We start from the raw sequence: 16291 nt of genomic DNA on the forward strand, positions 1-16291 counted from the left end.
GTTAAAACATTAAAACAGTTGGATAAAATTAGAATATTTATCAAACATTTGAATTGGAAATCTAAAACGACAACTATTATAACACAAAATTTTAACTCTAGAACGACAATTAATATAAAACGGAAGGAGTAATAAAGAAAATACCATATTCCCACCATTATTATTTTATGAAGGTTTTAGTGTATTTTTCATAATATTCCAAATGAAGAGGATGTTTAATGTGGATCTCATATTTAAATATTTTTAAAAAGATCTAGGAATAAAAAGGAATTATATCAATATTACTTTTAATCCTCATACAAAAAAAAAAATATTACTTTAAAATATCTAGGAATAAAAAAGGAATTATAAAAAATATTACTTTTATATCCTCCTACCAAAAATAAAAAATAAATATTACTTTTAAATAGTAAAAAATATGGGAACATAAATTCCTCCTAGTTTTTTTCCTTAGCAAACATCATCAATTAGAGTAAAATCTTATTTGTAAAAGTCAAGACTATGCATTAACTAAACTGCCATTTTCATGCTTCAAGATATAATATATAAGCATCAAACCACCATGTGAAGATATCAAAACGTTTTTTTTTTAATTCTAAACCATAAACTCATCCTCATATAAAAAAACGTTCACACAAAAGACATGGCGGCATCGAAAACAACAATCTTTATCATTTTTGTTCTCTGTCTCTCATGTTAGCTTCTCTACATATAATCCCTGATATTTTGATTAGTCGATCTATAAAACAGAATAAAATATTAAATATGGTATGTGTTTGCAATTAATAGGTACATTGTTGGCGAATATCTTTGGAGTGCAGGCCGATGATATATCATGCAAGACAACAAAAGAGTGTGACATGGTGCAATGTTCAGAAGAAGATGCGAAATGTATTGACGGAAAGTGCCATTGTCCTCCCCTAACAGTCGAGATTGAGCCAACCAATGAGCGATGCAAGAAGGATAGTGATTGTCCTTCTACTCATCCATGCCCTAAAGATTATTATTATGCTTGTGTTACTGGAGAATGTACTTGCATTGCTGTTTGAGAAAGCCTTGCAACACCTAATCATAATATATGAAAATTTTAGACAGTGTAGGTGTTTACACCATTAAATAATATTATTATAAATAAAATATTATAATTCATAAATATGGAATTCTATAATCGTTACTCAATTATCATCTAAAACCAAACAGAACCAACTCCAAAAAAAAACCCAAAACCGATAAAATAATGATCCAAACAAAATTCCTAGACTTGAAAACCAAACCGAACTTATACAAAAACTAAGAACCGAGTGACTACCCAAAATTTAATAATATATCTAAATTATTAATTATATTTTGATGTTTATAACCCAGTTTCAAAGATACAATTATAAACTTGAAGATATTAGTTCTTGTTAGACCAAAATACTCAAAATAACTAAATTAACTAGAAATTTTTAGTTATATTTATCCTAAATTTAACCACATTTTTTTTTTACAATCCGGAGAAACCAATCTGAACAAAAAATAATCAATGCGAGTACCAAACCATTTTTAAATATGGTTTTCGTGGATTTACATTTGAGATTTCTTTGTAATTAGTTAACTAACTATAGTTGGTATAAACATGAAAATGGACTGAAACTGAAACCATACCAGAAGATCCATTTTAGATTAGATACAATACTAAGATTCATGAAGAAACGAAAAATTGATATTGAAGTCTTGGTACTAAGAATAGACCACCCTACTTATGTTATTAGAACACTAGTAATCTTGGATCACATACTGAGAAAGTCTCATTGGTGGCATATGATCCCTTTTGCAGTTACTGATATACAATTCAATGGAAAAAGCAGACTCTCATTGCCATAGTCATACTGATTACTCTCTATAATAATTTCTCTTTCCAATAGTTTGTAATTGGCATTTTACCAGAGAATGAAACTGTTTGGGAGTAAAACTTGAGCTTTGTGTACGACTTAAATTTTCCTCTCTACATCGATAAACATGACTCCTTTGTAGATGGATGTTGCTTGGTCTGAGTTGTGGGTCGTGTATTTTACCCTTTGTATTCTTCAAAGATTGTAAAACAAGTGATCGATTGTCTCCAAAAAAAAAACTAAATTAGCTCTCTATTTTGCTGATTTTCTAATTTTTGAGTTGAGTGACAAAGTCGTTGTAAGGCTTTGTTGTGAACTTTCGTTTATTTAACATACTTTATGGAATTCAATTCTTGTTCTTAGGTAAAACTAGTAGTGAAAAGTCTGGGTTTTTCGATCTATTGTGGCCAACATAGAGATGTTATGTGTCGAAATTTTGATTTCGTCTCATCTTATTTTATTTGGGAGTTCCGACACTTAAAAATATAAAAATGATCAATCAACGTCAACTGAAACCCTTAGCCTTCCAAGCCAACGATGATGGTTCTCTTCAGGAAAATGGTCAAAATTGATCCTAACAATTTGTAAAAAGTTCTTTCATACCCAAACATCGATACAATTATAAAAAAAAAAAAAAGAATCAACACAAAATTCATATTATCACCTAAACTGTAACTCCGTTAGCCGTTTTCAAATTTGACCTAAACGATGTAAATCAAACATTTAGTTGGGTATGAAAGTGCATTTTGCAGATTGCTTTTGGTTGATTTTGCAGTCAGCCCCAAGGCCCCCAACCCCCAAGTCATCACCAAAGAACTCCTATACTCGAAACTGCTTTTCTGTCTGCCTTCCATACCAAAATGTTCAAGACCAATTAATATAATGCTACTACACAAGTGAAGAAGAGAGACTTGAGATCCTCATGGGAAACTACTTAGACTACCAAGATGAGTGCAAGTACAGACCCCAAGACCGGTACGACCAGCCTCAACCCCTGTGACCAGTACCACCACAAGCAACCACACCGACCACAAAATCCATGACCGCTACGGCCAAGGACTAATAGACTGACCACACCACCCATGATCAGTATGATTAAATCCACCACTTATTAGTCCCAAAATCATTCTTCACGCCTTAACAAATATGCTCGGTGATCTAAGAAGCAATGCTATCATTTCATTTATTTAGGCCTCTAAGAATTCATGTCATCTACGAGGTACACTCTTAGACATATAAGTCTAAAAGAAAAATACCTCCCTTAATACTATATCGTCATGTCCCTCCGAATCTTCCTAAGCCATGACGTTACAGAGTTTTACGCAACGAGAACAAACAGATAGGATAACATGATTCGACTAACACTAGTTCTCTAATTACTTATAATGAAATGAACAACAATCAATAATTAATTGGACAACATTGCACTTTATATTAAATCTAATACTAATACTGGAAAACGGGCATCATAATATATCTTCAGTTATTTTCCTATTTTTATTATATGATTCCAAATTAAAAGGATGACTTTTGTGGACCATATACTTCAATATTAAATCTAATTTCAATGATAATATATAGTTTTAGGAAAAAAAGGAATTAGATCAAATATTACTTTTAAATAGTAAAACAATTTAGGTTCAAAATCATACTAGTAGTCAAAGTCATACTATGATGCATTAACTAAACTCCCATTTCCATGCTCCAAGACATACTATTTAAGCATTAAACCACCATGTAAAGATATCAAAAACTTCTTTATAAACTCAAAATCAGAAACTCATCCTCATATCAAAAAAGTTCATGAACATGGCAGCATCGAAAACAACAGTCTTCATCATTTGTGTTCTCTATCTCTCATGTTAGCTTCTATATAAATATACATATATTTGTTACATACTTGATTAATCGATCTAAAAGACCAAATAAAATATGGTATTTGTGTTTGCAATTAATAGGCACGTTAACGTTGTTGGTGAATATCTTTGGAATTCAAACCAATACATCATGCATAACAGACGAAGAATGTAGGTTGCGATGTTCAGATGAATATGCGGACTGTATTTTCTCATAGTGCAATTGTACACGCCTAAAAGTCGAGATTGACCCGACCAAGGCGATACGATGCAAGACGGATCGTGATTTTCCTGATCATTCTAATTAATGCCCCTAATAAGATTATTATTATGCTTGCCTTAGTAATGGAGGATGTACTTGTATCTTTGTTTAAGAAAAACCAAAGAGTCATAACGCATCTTTTCTTCAGATGGATGCAAAGGGTCAATCCCAAAAGATTACAATACAAGAACCCATAAAAAAAAAAAAAATTATGTATTGAGTCGATTGATATATGATTATGAACTACATTCGAACACCCAAATAACGTGGACAGAAGATCCAAAAAAAAAAAACTAATTTTTTATTTAAAGCATAAGTGTAATATTATTACATGATAATTAGCTCAACTTTTGCGCTCTAAACTAAATCTTTCAACTGGAGTTTGGAGGCCATATGGAACGTGCTATGTAACGAAAGCCTCACCTGTATACACTTGGAATTTTCAGCGACTCCTATGGAAGCTCAGGGTCGATGTTTCTCCTTTTGGTTCTCTATACAACCTCTTCAGCCTTTTCGTTTAGCAGTCGTGGACCCCTATTCGTGTGAGCCTGTGAGGATTGGCTGAAGCTTTCAAATCAGGAAGATGAACTCTATTTTCTACTTTATGACTTAATTGCAGTCTCGCTTCTTCATGTAACTAAAATCCTCTTTAAGCATTAGGCATTGGTTGGGCTAAACGTTTTTGCTCTGATCTTTCAGGAAGAGATCATTGACGAAACCAATAAGTATATATGTGAACATCTACAACCGGATAAGTGTCAACATGCATGCATGTTTCTTAGGAGAATCTACCAAACGTAATAACCCCGATCATGCAGTCATCATCGGGTTCCGCTACTCCGAACCAAACATATCATATGGACATGGCCACACCAGATTCGATTCTTACAACAAATCAATCAGATTCAAGTAGCAAAAGAGAAAACCTTCCGATTCTATCCACTCTGCGGCTCTAAAACATGAAGAGCCCACCCAAATTTTATGATATCTGAGTAAAACGGTTTAAGTTCGGGTTCGGTTTGAGTTCGGTTTATTTGGTTTTGATAAAATTCTAACCAAACTCAACCAAAATTAGTTTGGTTTGGTTTGTGTTCGGGTCGGTTTATGTTTTGTTTGGTTCAGTTTGGTTTGGTTTTAGTTTGGTTTAGTTTTAATTCGGTTTAAAAATTAATTAATATAACAAAATTATATTGATTATGGTTTTGTAATAGTTAATTAATCAAATAAATTAAAAATATAGAAAATTAAAATTAGTACCTAATATTATATATAATTAAATATATATTTATATTTAGTTAATTTTATCAGAAAAGTTAAAATAAAATAAAATTGAAACCATATGCAAAGTGGTAATAGATAAGATCACATATTTATAATTTTAATAATATTATTAATTAATTTAAAAAGTACATTGGGTTATTTGTTCGGTTTTAGATTGGAGTGTAGGATTGGGTTTGGTTTAGATCGATTTGAGTTTGGTTAGTTTGGTTTAGTTTGGTTCGGTTTGGTTTAAATGCCCACTCCTACATAAAAGAACTAAAGAATAACTGATTTAATTACTTATCTAATCAATATATAAAACCTCATGGAGGACATAACTGGTTAAGAAAACTACAAGAAATGAAATTTTAGACGCATGATTTATTAAAATATAGTTTATAAAATGGTACATTACTCAAGAGCATAAACACAAAATAACATACCCATTCCTTTAACCTAACTCCGATGATAGTCTCTATTATCTTCTCCATTAGTTTTGCTCCTGATTCTTCTTACGATGTCTCCCACTATGGAGCTTAGATGCTTGACTTGAGTAGATTTGGATCGTTAACATTAAGATCATCAACATGGTCACAAAGACATAGACTTTACTATGATTGTAACGTTCTCCAAAACCTTGGATTTCATAAGGTCGGAAAGTTTTCCTCTCTGGATTGAAGTAGAAAACATAAAATGGTCGTCCAGATGTAAAACTGCCCATCGACAAAACAACTTCACCTATAGCAGTCGCTCCAACGACGAAAACATTATGAAATGTGAAATTATCACCCTTCAGATTGTAGGCATATTTTGACCATTCCTGTTTCTCTACATCTCCTAGAACCCACAACCGCAACTCAATGGCATTATCATCATAACTGTCATAATAAATCACACCTAATTTGCCTTTATATTTGATCAGTTGACAAAATTTTTCCTGGTAAATAAACTTGAATGTCTCAGACCTAACATCAAAGCAAACTATCACTAAATCAGGCATCTTCTCAGATGTGTCACCTAAGTCAAAATCAGACGTGTCACCTACGTAATACAAAACCCCATTGATGCATATCCCTTCACTCGCAATCTCATGTATTATGGGACATTTTATCCTTTTCCACTTCATTTCTTCGGTTCCTAATGTCAGACTTTGATGATCATCAGGACCAGAAGGATAAGCCATGAACAATACCTTGAATTGCTTGTCAATCGGATCAAACCCAAAAAAGCTAAATGCCTTTCTATACCTTTGCAGATAAGGTAAGGCCGCATATCTTCCTGTTATTGGGTTACATATGACAGGCACTCCATAGGAATCTGTCGGTTTGATCCACATACCATAGAAATAGGTCAAACCAGAGGCGTAGCCACATGAAAATTGCCGGTCACGACTAGGATAGATCTTCATATTTCCTGGAGGGAATTTCATATGAAAGTTGGCAGCTACCACAAGAGGAGAAGATGACTTCTCATAGGGACGACTATGATGTTGAGGCAACGAGAAGAAGCTCCACATATTATTTTGTTCGAGGGCAAATAAGAGACGCGGCTGAACCAAGGACCTGGTCAGGAACAACTCTGTGAAAGATGGACAACGAAGCATTGATGCCCATTGCTTCGACACGCAATGGAACCTTGTGATTGACTTTGCTGGCAATCTCAACAATATCTCGAGGATGAGTTCTGTCGGGATGGAATCTGAAACCATGATTGATTTGTTTTGCTGATGATGGAACATATAGAAAGAAGAGAAATATGTTACAAACTTATATTAAGAACTAGAAAAACCCTAGCTACCATTAACTTGAACTAAGTCGTACCACAGAAAGAGAGATATGGTAAAACGTATATTTAGAACTAAGGGAAACGTAGCTACCATTAAAGGAGAGACAATAACCAAAAATCATAACTTAGTAAGCGTAAAATTCTGAAACAAACAATCTGTCAAAACACCTTACGGGCGTCACTGCAAATACTTTTAGAAATAAAGTACATAATTGTTTTTAATAAAAATATATTTTAGAAATCTGTCAAGTTTTAATCTCAATTTTTATACCACCAAGAAATCCTTCCAATACTTCTTAAGGACATATGCAGTGGTGGGTTCTGATAATAGTTCTCACCAATAAAAAAATAATGAAAGTAGGAGAGAGACGTAGTGAAAAGTGAGAATCGATTATCAGATATGAACTTTTGAGAACTTCATGAGATACTACATATACACATGGCAATGCTCTAACAATAGCTCTCCCCGCTGTAAATGCTCTAAGACTACTTCCATTCCATCGCACACGCATAAGAGGGTATTTAATTAATAAAAAAAGAAAAAAATGGTAGAGATCTGAAAAAAACAAGAAATTTTAAAATTTCACGAATTGTATGTATATATCTATTTAATTATGACCTTTTTTTTTTGCACTTTATAGTCTCATGCATCTTTGTTCATAAATTATATTTTACGTGCTTTTATCCTCATATTGTTAAGCAAGTTTCTGAAATCGATATTGTTTTCCTCTCAATATATTTTTGTGTTATATCGCAATTGATTTGCTTACGCTAATACATTAGTCATCCATAAAATCTTATAATTAAATGTACTTGTTGTAAGAAAACGGCATACTGGTTTCTCTCTCTAAACACGCTCCCCAAAACTAGTTTCTCTCTCTAAACTCTCCGTCTTCTCTCTAAGTTCAAAAGCAGATCTACTTCATTTGCCTCTCCAACATGCCATTCCAGCGCCGGAGAGGACTAGTTCCTCCTTTATAACTTCTTGTTTTTGTCCTCCTGATACTCTTTTCTTCTCCTATGCAAGGTTGTCCTTCACCATTGGATCTGGGTTCTCTTAGTGGTTGTAACACCCGCAAACTAAAACTGTGCATTTTGGGGGAGGGTTTCGATCGACCAGATTGATGTAATCGTCGATTTGGTTCGGTTTGGTTTTGGGAAACCATGGAACCGGGTTACTTAAGTGTTTGTCGACGAGAAGAAGGGTTTTTGGCATTTGTCTTTGTCGCCGTTTAACGTTTTTGGGAGAGAAAGGGAGAAAACCTTGTTCTTGAGCTTTGAGAGAGAGATTTGTGAGATTCCTTGCTGTTTCTTGAGAGATCCAAGACTAGGAGGGAGTTAGAGGCTTGCTAGGAGGGTTGGATTCGTTGTTGTGGTTCAGAAACTTCCTGCAAAGAGGTGAGTGCATGACCATGACTAATCTAAGCCTTTGATTCCTTGTTCTTGCTTGTTTGTTGTTGTTTTTTGTCTTTTTCTTGCTGGGATTGGTTGCTACAGGTTCTTATGGACGTATATGGCTTGGGTTTGTTATGGACTTGTGCTTCTAGCAATATATTCACTTTAAAAGACACTTCTAAGAGTTTGAAAACCTTCTAACTAGACTGAATCAAGTCTTGCTCTTATTGTCAAACTCATAAGGGATCTAAAATAGTTGCTTCCACCAAAGAGAATACATCTCTCATAAGTATTTTCTGAGAATCATTGTACTACTATACGTACTTTATTTCTCCTACAGATCCACTTCTGTTTCACAGGTTTTACACTTTCTAGTGTAGGTATTACTAGTCCATAAGTCTATTACACTTCATGTGATCTTTAGCAGCGTCGACTCAATCAACAGAGTGACCCGGTGCAATCACAAAAAGCCCTATTTTTTACTAAGTAATCGGAGAAAGAAAGTAAATTATGTCAAAAAACAAAAAAGGAAGTAAAATACATTAAGTGAATAATGACATCCTGTTTATATGATTCGAAGCAAACTCATCAATTAAACTTTCTACATCTAGTTCATCCAAAAATCATTCTCGATTGCCATCAAAGCTAGTCCGTTCAATCTCTCTTGCAACATGGATGTCCTCAAATATGACTTCAACAACTTGAGTTTAGAGAAACTCCTTTCTGCAGAAGCAACAGTAACTGGAACTGTTAGTAAAATCTTATATGCAATTGTAGTATATGGAAAACTATCAATTGATATAATATAATTGAATACATCATTTTCTCCCATATTTTTATTTGGCAAAAGCTCCTTAATAAATTTTAGCTCAAGAAAAAGTTCATCTCCATTAATGTCTAGTATATCATCATTTTTCAAACTATTTTCTAAAAAACTACAATGAGACATCATAATCACATCATCACACAATTTCAATCTAGTAGAATCAAACAAAAAACCAAATATATGTTCATACGATTGATATTGCTCAAACCTCTTATCAAAAATGAACTAATAGCATGATCTATGATGTACAAAAAAATATTGAATTCTAAATGTTTCTTCTACTGATAATACTGTCTCATTACCAATAAATTTATCATATTGTCTTTTTTCTATGGATAACTCTTCTTTGAATAAATATAGGTTCAATACCAACTACATTAGCAATTTCCTTAGCTTTTGTCATAGCATCAATAAATACACTTTCTCTATATTTTTTAAAATAAGAAATTAATCCACTTGCCTCTTTTGTTGCAACATCAATTTGCATATCTTTTGATTGTAACTTTTTACTAACAATATTCACCACATGCAATATGTCAAACCAAATAATAGTTGATAACAAAAATTTAAAACTACTAAGCTCATTCATTGCTAAAGATTTAGATTCACTTTGAATCATTGGGTCATTATCACTTTTTGTCACTTCAAGTAAAACTTCTTTTACATCTACAATTTGAAATCTTATTGCTTTAATACTTTCAACATGACTTTCCCATCGTATTGTTGATAATTGCTTAAGCGTTAACCCTTTCACATTCTTTTTCAAAATATCCCACCTCTTTACTGAATTAGCAAACAAAGAATATAAGCGTTGCAGTACTCCAAAAAAATATTTTACCTTCACAGAATTATTTCCAATATCACACAAAACCAAATTAAGACTATGACAAGCACATGATATATAAAAAGTTCTAGGATTTATATCCAAAAGCCTTTTTTGTATACCTTGTTTCCTTCCTTTCATGTTAGATCCATTATCATACCCTTGACCTCTTACATTATCTATATATGGACCTAAAGATTGTAAAACATCTTTTAACACTTCAAAAAGTCCATGTCCAGTAGTGTCATCTACTTTCAAAAATCCAACAAAATACTCTTCTACTTTAAAAGAATTTGAGGAAAATTGTGCGTCTCTTAGAATTATTGACATTTGCTCTTGATGGCTAGCATCGGGAGTGCAATCCAAAATTATAGAAAAATATTTTGCGTCTTTCACTCTCATAATAATTTTTGTTTTAATTCTTGAAGCAATCAAAACAATCAATTCATTTTGAATACTATGACTAAGGTAATGATTACTGAAACTCGTATCTTTCATTGTGTGTGTGTGAAATGGAATTTGAATGAATGATATGATGATGAACAATGGTGAAAGCAGGGTGTTTCAATTCCCCTTATGCAATTGTAGTATAAGAGGTATCAATCCTAAATGAGTGAATGCAAGCAATCAGGGTGTGCAATACTTGTCTAAGTTAAGCCAATTATAGAGGGTGTTTGTCACTAACAACCTATTGCAGAATGTAAAATGCAGAATGTAAAAGCTGAATGGACAAGATACTAAATGTAATGGAACAAAATGATTATGGCAATAATGAAACTAGAACAGAGATCAAACTATAGTAATGCATGTAATGAACTAATGCAAGGAAAGTAATGAACAGGAAACTAAATGAATGCAACAGAAATGCAACTAGAATGAAATAAGAAACAAGACAGGACAAACACAAATCATAAACAAGAGTTCTGGGAATGAACTCGAGCAAGCACTCGATCGAGTGTAGATCGAGTGCAGGGTCGAGCTGGACAAAAACGTAAAACAGAGCAAAACAAAAGTAAATCAAACAACGATCAAACAACATGATTTAGACTAAGAAATCAATAGACAAGGAAGGTCTTAGGGATGGATTCATGGGCTGAACTTAGATTGTGGTTATCTAACTTGATCAACAAACCTCAATAAACATGAGCTAATCTCTAGACATTAATCTCTAAGAACATGTTAATCCACTCTCATGACAAAAACAATCAAGCTCATATATTTCTAGACTTGTTCTCACAAAGTAAAGAATCTATACAAGCAAGCATTAAGAAATATGTCAAGAATCAAACAAGACTTCTAATCTCTTAGCAAGCCTAATGATAATCTCTAGATCTAGCCTTATCTATGCACCTTAGACATTGGTGTGATGCTAAGAAGCTTGAGATCAAACCCTACCTTCTCAGTTATAGGATCAACATTAAGAACATCTAGCCTAGAATAGATCTACAACAATCAAGCTTAACCAAATCAAATAACCACAACATCCATCCAGCCTAAACCATCCCTAAGAGCTAAGGAAACTACTCACAATCACACATGATGAACAGCAAAGTCATAAACCCAGAAAAACACGAAACTTGCATGATTAGAAAGATAAAACAAAGATCTACAATATTGGAGAATGAATCATACTCGAATTCTTGATACTTTGAAAGTTATGAAACAAACAAGTATGAAGAATCTTGTGTTTTCTCCTTCAAAAGAGGTACAAGATCTAAGAAAATAAAAGTGCAAAAAGCATAAATTCCCAAAAGGGTAAAATACTAAGTTTGAGAATATCTAAAAAGCTGCCCTCTTGTGGCTGCGGGGTACAAGGTCCTTAAATAGGAAAAAGGAGGGGAAGCCCTAAAAATGCTAAAAGACAAAATAGCCAGGCGGCTCGGCCAACTCGACCCGGTGCTCGGTCGAGTGACCGGTCAAGTTGGGTTTTCTTGTGCTCCTTCCACTCGGTCGAGTCACTTTCAGCACACGGTCGAGTGTCTGGTCGAGTGGGCAGTCGAGTGGGACTCCGGACCTTGGTTCTCCAGCCTTAACTCCTTTGCTTTCTCCTCATGATTGCTTCACTTCTCCTCAGCATTGCTTCCATGCTCCTTAGGCTCCAAAATCACCTGTTTATGCAAGAAAATATGAAAATGCAATGCAACTACACTCTAATGCAAGAACAATTCTAAAACTATGCAATAATGGTCAAAAAAGATAGCAAAGGATGCAAAAGATGTGAATATATTAAGGAAAAACAGGGTAAAATATGTGAACATCAACACCCCCAAACTTAGTCTTTGCTTGCCCTCAAGCAAATAAACAAGACATAAGAAGGTAGGTGAGGGTTGAAAGTGGGATCTCAGCTCCTAAAGCTTGCAAATAAACCAGTTAGAATCAATGTCCAAGTTACTAGTACTATGATGCAAGTTGAATGAGCTGTACTCAAAGACTTTAGACAAACCTACAATAACCTTTACTGATTTGAGCCTTAGATGTCCACATGCATTCAAATCAACCATTTCCTTTAACATTGATTTAATCAAGAATATGAATCAATCTTATGCAATGTTTTAAACTCATTTGGATTGGAAATAAAGGTTTAGAGACAATGATGGTCTCTGTTTAGAGTGGGGCTTATCAATATCAAGGTTCTTTCATAAAAAATGGATTGAGCTTTAGAAGAATGCTAAAGGTAAGAACACTTAGACACATACAAGAACAAAAACTTGTCTACCCAAAAGTAACCCAAGTGTTTGATCCTATCATTCTAAGCCCAAATGATCCTAGTTCTACCCTTTATCTTCTTCTCTTCTCAAATACCCTTTTCTCTTTTGTTTTCAAGCCTTAGGAGAGGTATCTTATTTGAATTAACTAGTGGAATGGAGTTTCTTTCTTATTTGTTATGGTTCCTTTTTCTTCTCAGTTCTTAAGACATAAAAGCTTTTTGCTAGACTCTTCTTTTCTTTCTTTCTTTTTCTTTAATTAGAACCATCTTTAACAATCTCATACTTCCCATTCTTTCACTAGAGCTTAAATTTACTTAAACACATTCCCCTCCTAAAGACTCTAACCTTTTCTTTCTCTGTTTCTCTTTTTTTTTTCTTTCTTTTTCAAAACAACCAAGTCCCAAACTCAACAATGAAATCACCTAGTCCTATCTAGTTTGGAAAATGCAAACTAGAACTACACAAGGCATTATTCTTGTCAGTTCAAACCTAACACTTTCTACCAAGCTCAATCCCAAAATAGGCCTTACACACTCAAGAATAAACATGGCTTGAAAGAAGGGTTGGTTAAGGGTATTGGAAACTGATTTTAATGATTCAATCAGCTACTTGGATCAACAAGAGTGGTAAAAAGGAGAAAGATGATCCAAATATGTATATGGTATCCATGAGTTTAAAGCAATGCACAAACTGATAATTACAAGTCAATATTAGGTTCATATAAATAGGAACTGACATCAAATCACAACATGTTTCAATTTAGACCACATGCAATGCAGGAATTCAAGGCTTGGTTCAATCTTATGCTTCTAACTACTCAACTAGCATCAAAGTACTATTAACTTGGGCAGTGATCCTAGTTTAGTGAATTAAACAAGCTAACAAGGCAAAACTCATCATAGATCCCTAATGCAAATAATTAACAGTCCTACATGAAACATGCTAAACAAGATGCTATTATGCAATGAAAACTACATGAACACTCTTTTTATAAAGATTTTTGCAAAAATTTTCAAATTTTTAGGGGTTTTCTATGCCTTAGATGCTATACAAATACTAACATGATGATGCTAAAAATTTGAAATAAGAAAAAAAAAACACAACATCAAATGCTATCTCAAACCCTCCCCCAAACTTAAATCACACAATCCTCTGTGTGAAAGAAATTTGTTAGAGGATTCAAGACTAAAAACAAAACACAACATCAAATGCAATGATATTTACAAGGAAGGTGATAGTGGTACCTCATGGATTCTGGAAGAAGCTGTCCACATCCTCATTCATGCTCTCATAAGTGTAGTTGAGGTCTGGTTGGTGAATTTGAGGGGGAGATGGAGGCAACTCGACGATGGGAATCGACTGGCACTCGGTCGAGTGCATGGTCGAGTGGGGGGGGGTCGAGTTGGACTGCGAGTCTCCTTTCCTTCTTCTAATTAAACTCCCTTGCTTCCCTGACCATGAAAACATCAAAACACAAATCAAAATACCAAAAAATATCCTAAGCAATATAAACAGAGATACCTTAGGGATTTCCTCCCTAGTGAGCTTGTTTAGAGTCACTAAGCTTGACTTTTGATGGCTTTTCAGGCTTGAGGAGCATCCTGGAGAAGCATTGTGCACTTCTCAGGTGTTCCTTTTCTCCCAAATACTTCTTAACTCTCTGACCATTGACTGCGAACTCACTACCATCCTTGTTGAGAAATTTGACAGCTCCAAATGGTAGGATCTCCTTTATTTCAAAAGGACCTCCCCATCTACTTTTCAACTTCCCAGAGAATAACTTGAGTCTTGAATTGTAAAGCAAAGATTGGTCTCCAGCCTTTAGGTCTTTGATGAGAATCTTCTTATCATGGAAGGTTTTAGTTATTTCCTTGTAGATTTTGGAGTTTTCATAAGCTTCCAATCTGATTTCCTCAAGCTCATGCAATTCAAGGCTTCTCTTAGCTTGTGTTGTCTCTAGATCCAAGTTCAAAAGTTTGATTGCCCATAGGGCTTTGTACTCAACTTCAACTGGGAGATGGCAAGACTTGCCATAGACAAGTTGGAATGGGGTTCTTCCTATAGGTGTCTTGAAAGCTGCTCTATAGGCCCAAAGTGTTTTATCAAGTTTACTAGACCAATCCTTTCTTGTTGCTCCTACTATTCTTGATAGAATGACCTTGATTTGTTTGTTTGACACTTCCACTTGCCCACTTGTTTGGGGGTGATAGGCTGTAGACACCTTGTGCTTAACTCCATACTTCCTTAGCATTCCTTCAAAGATCTTGTTGATGAAGTGTGTTCCTCCATCACTAATTACAGCCCTTGGAATTCCATACCTTGGGAAGATTATGGTCTTAAAAAGTTTAAGAACCACTTTGTGATCATTAGTAGGGCTGGCAATAGCCTCTACCCACTTGGAGACATAGTCCACTACTACTAATATGTAGACATTCCCATTTGAAGGAGGATTAAAAGGTCCCATGAAATCAATTCCCTACACATCAAATATCTCAACTTCAAGAATTGAATTTTGGGGCATCTCATTCCTTCTTGTGATATTCCCCATTCTTTGGCAAGCATCACACTTTGTGATAAACTTGTGATTGTCCTTGAATAATGTAGGCCACCATAAACCAGTTTGTAGGACTTTCTGGGCTGTCTTGAAAGTTGCAAAATGGCCTCCATAAGCAGAACCATGACAATGCCCTAACACTCCTTCAACTTTATTTTCTGCTATGCACCTCCTAAACAGCCCATCTGATCCCTTTTTGTATAAGTAAAGTTCATCCCAATAGTATCCATTGATGTCCTTGAGGAGCTTTTTCTTCTTATAAGGGTCCATGTCTGCTGGGATTTCTTCACACACCTTGTAATTGACTATGTCAGCATACCAAAGTAGATCTTCACTTTCAAGTGCCATCCACTCCTCCATCTCATCCTGCTCGATCGAGTGCCCAAACATACTCGTCCGAGTGCTTGTTCGAGTAGTTGGGCGAGTTGGAGGCCGAGTTGTCCCAATTTGCATCAGTTTCTCCTCAGGCATTGAATCATCGATTGGAATCTCCTCCTCTATCCTCATTCTGGACAAATGATCAGCTACTCCATTCTCTATCCCTTTCTTATCAACTATTTCCATGTCAAACTCTTGGAGAAGCAAAATCCATCTCAACAACCTTGATTTTGTGTCCTTCTTTGAGTAGATGTGCCTCAAAACAGCATGATCAGTGTACACAATTACCTTGGACCCTACTAAGTAACTTCTGAATTTTTCAAAGGCAAAGACCACTGCTAGAAGCTCTTTCTCTGTTGTTGAATATCTTCCTTGAGTTTCATCTAAGGTCCTACTTGCATAGTGAATAACATGCAGCTTCTTATCTTTCTTCTGTCCCAGAACTGCTCCTACTGCAAAGTCTGAAGCATCACACATAATCTCAAATGGAAGATCCCAGTTTGGAGCTTGGACTATTGGAGCTGATATCAAAGCAGCCTTGATCTCCTTGAAAGCCTTCAAGCAATCTTC

At 34.7% G+C, this 16291-nt stretch overlaps 1 protein-coding gene and 2 pseudogenes across 1 annotated transcript; 2 read left to right on the forward strand and 1 right to left on the reverse strand.

Annotated features, from left to right (window-relative positions):
- The first annotated feature begins 581 nt into the window (after positions 1–581).
- LOC104742248 (defensin-like protein 289) lies at positions 582–1153 on the forward strand. Its single transcript, XM_010463232.3, has 2 exons — positions 582–695; positions 790–1153. The coding sequence occupies exons 1-2, from the start codon at positions 644–646 to the stop codon at positions 1047–1049; spliced, it is 312 nt and encodes a 103-aa protein (XP_010461534.1). The 5' UTR covers positions 582–643; the 3' UTR covers positions 1050–1153.
- Positions 1154–3683: 2530 nt separating this feature from the next.
- Positions 3684–4104, forward strand: LOC104743900 (defensin-like protein 289; annotated as a pseudogene).
- A 1684-nt stretch (positions 4105–5788) lies between these two features.
- LOC104743901 (F-box protein At1g47340-like) lies at positions 5789–6960 on the reverse strand (annotated as a pseudogene).
- Between the last annotated feature and the right edge of the window lie 9331 nt (positions 6961–16291).

This window comes from Camelina sativa, chromosome 14 (assembly GCF_030686135.1).
Source record: "Camelina sativa cultivar CO46 ecotype springtype chromosome 14, ASM3068613v1".
Lineage (NCBI taxonomy): Eukaryota > Viridiplantae > Streptophyta > Magnoliopsida > Brassicales > Brassicaceae > Camelina > Camelina sativa.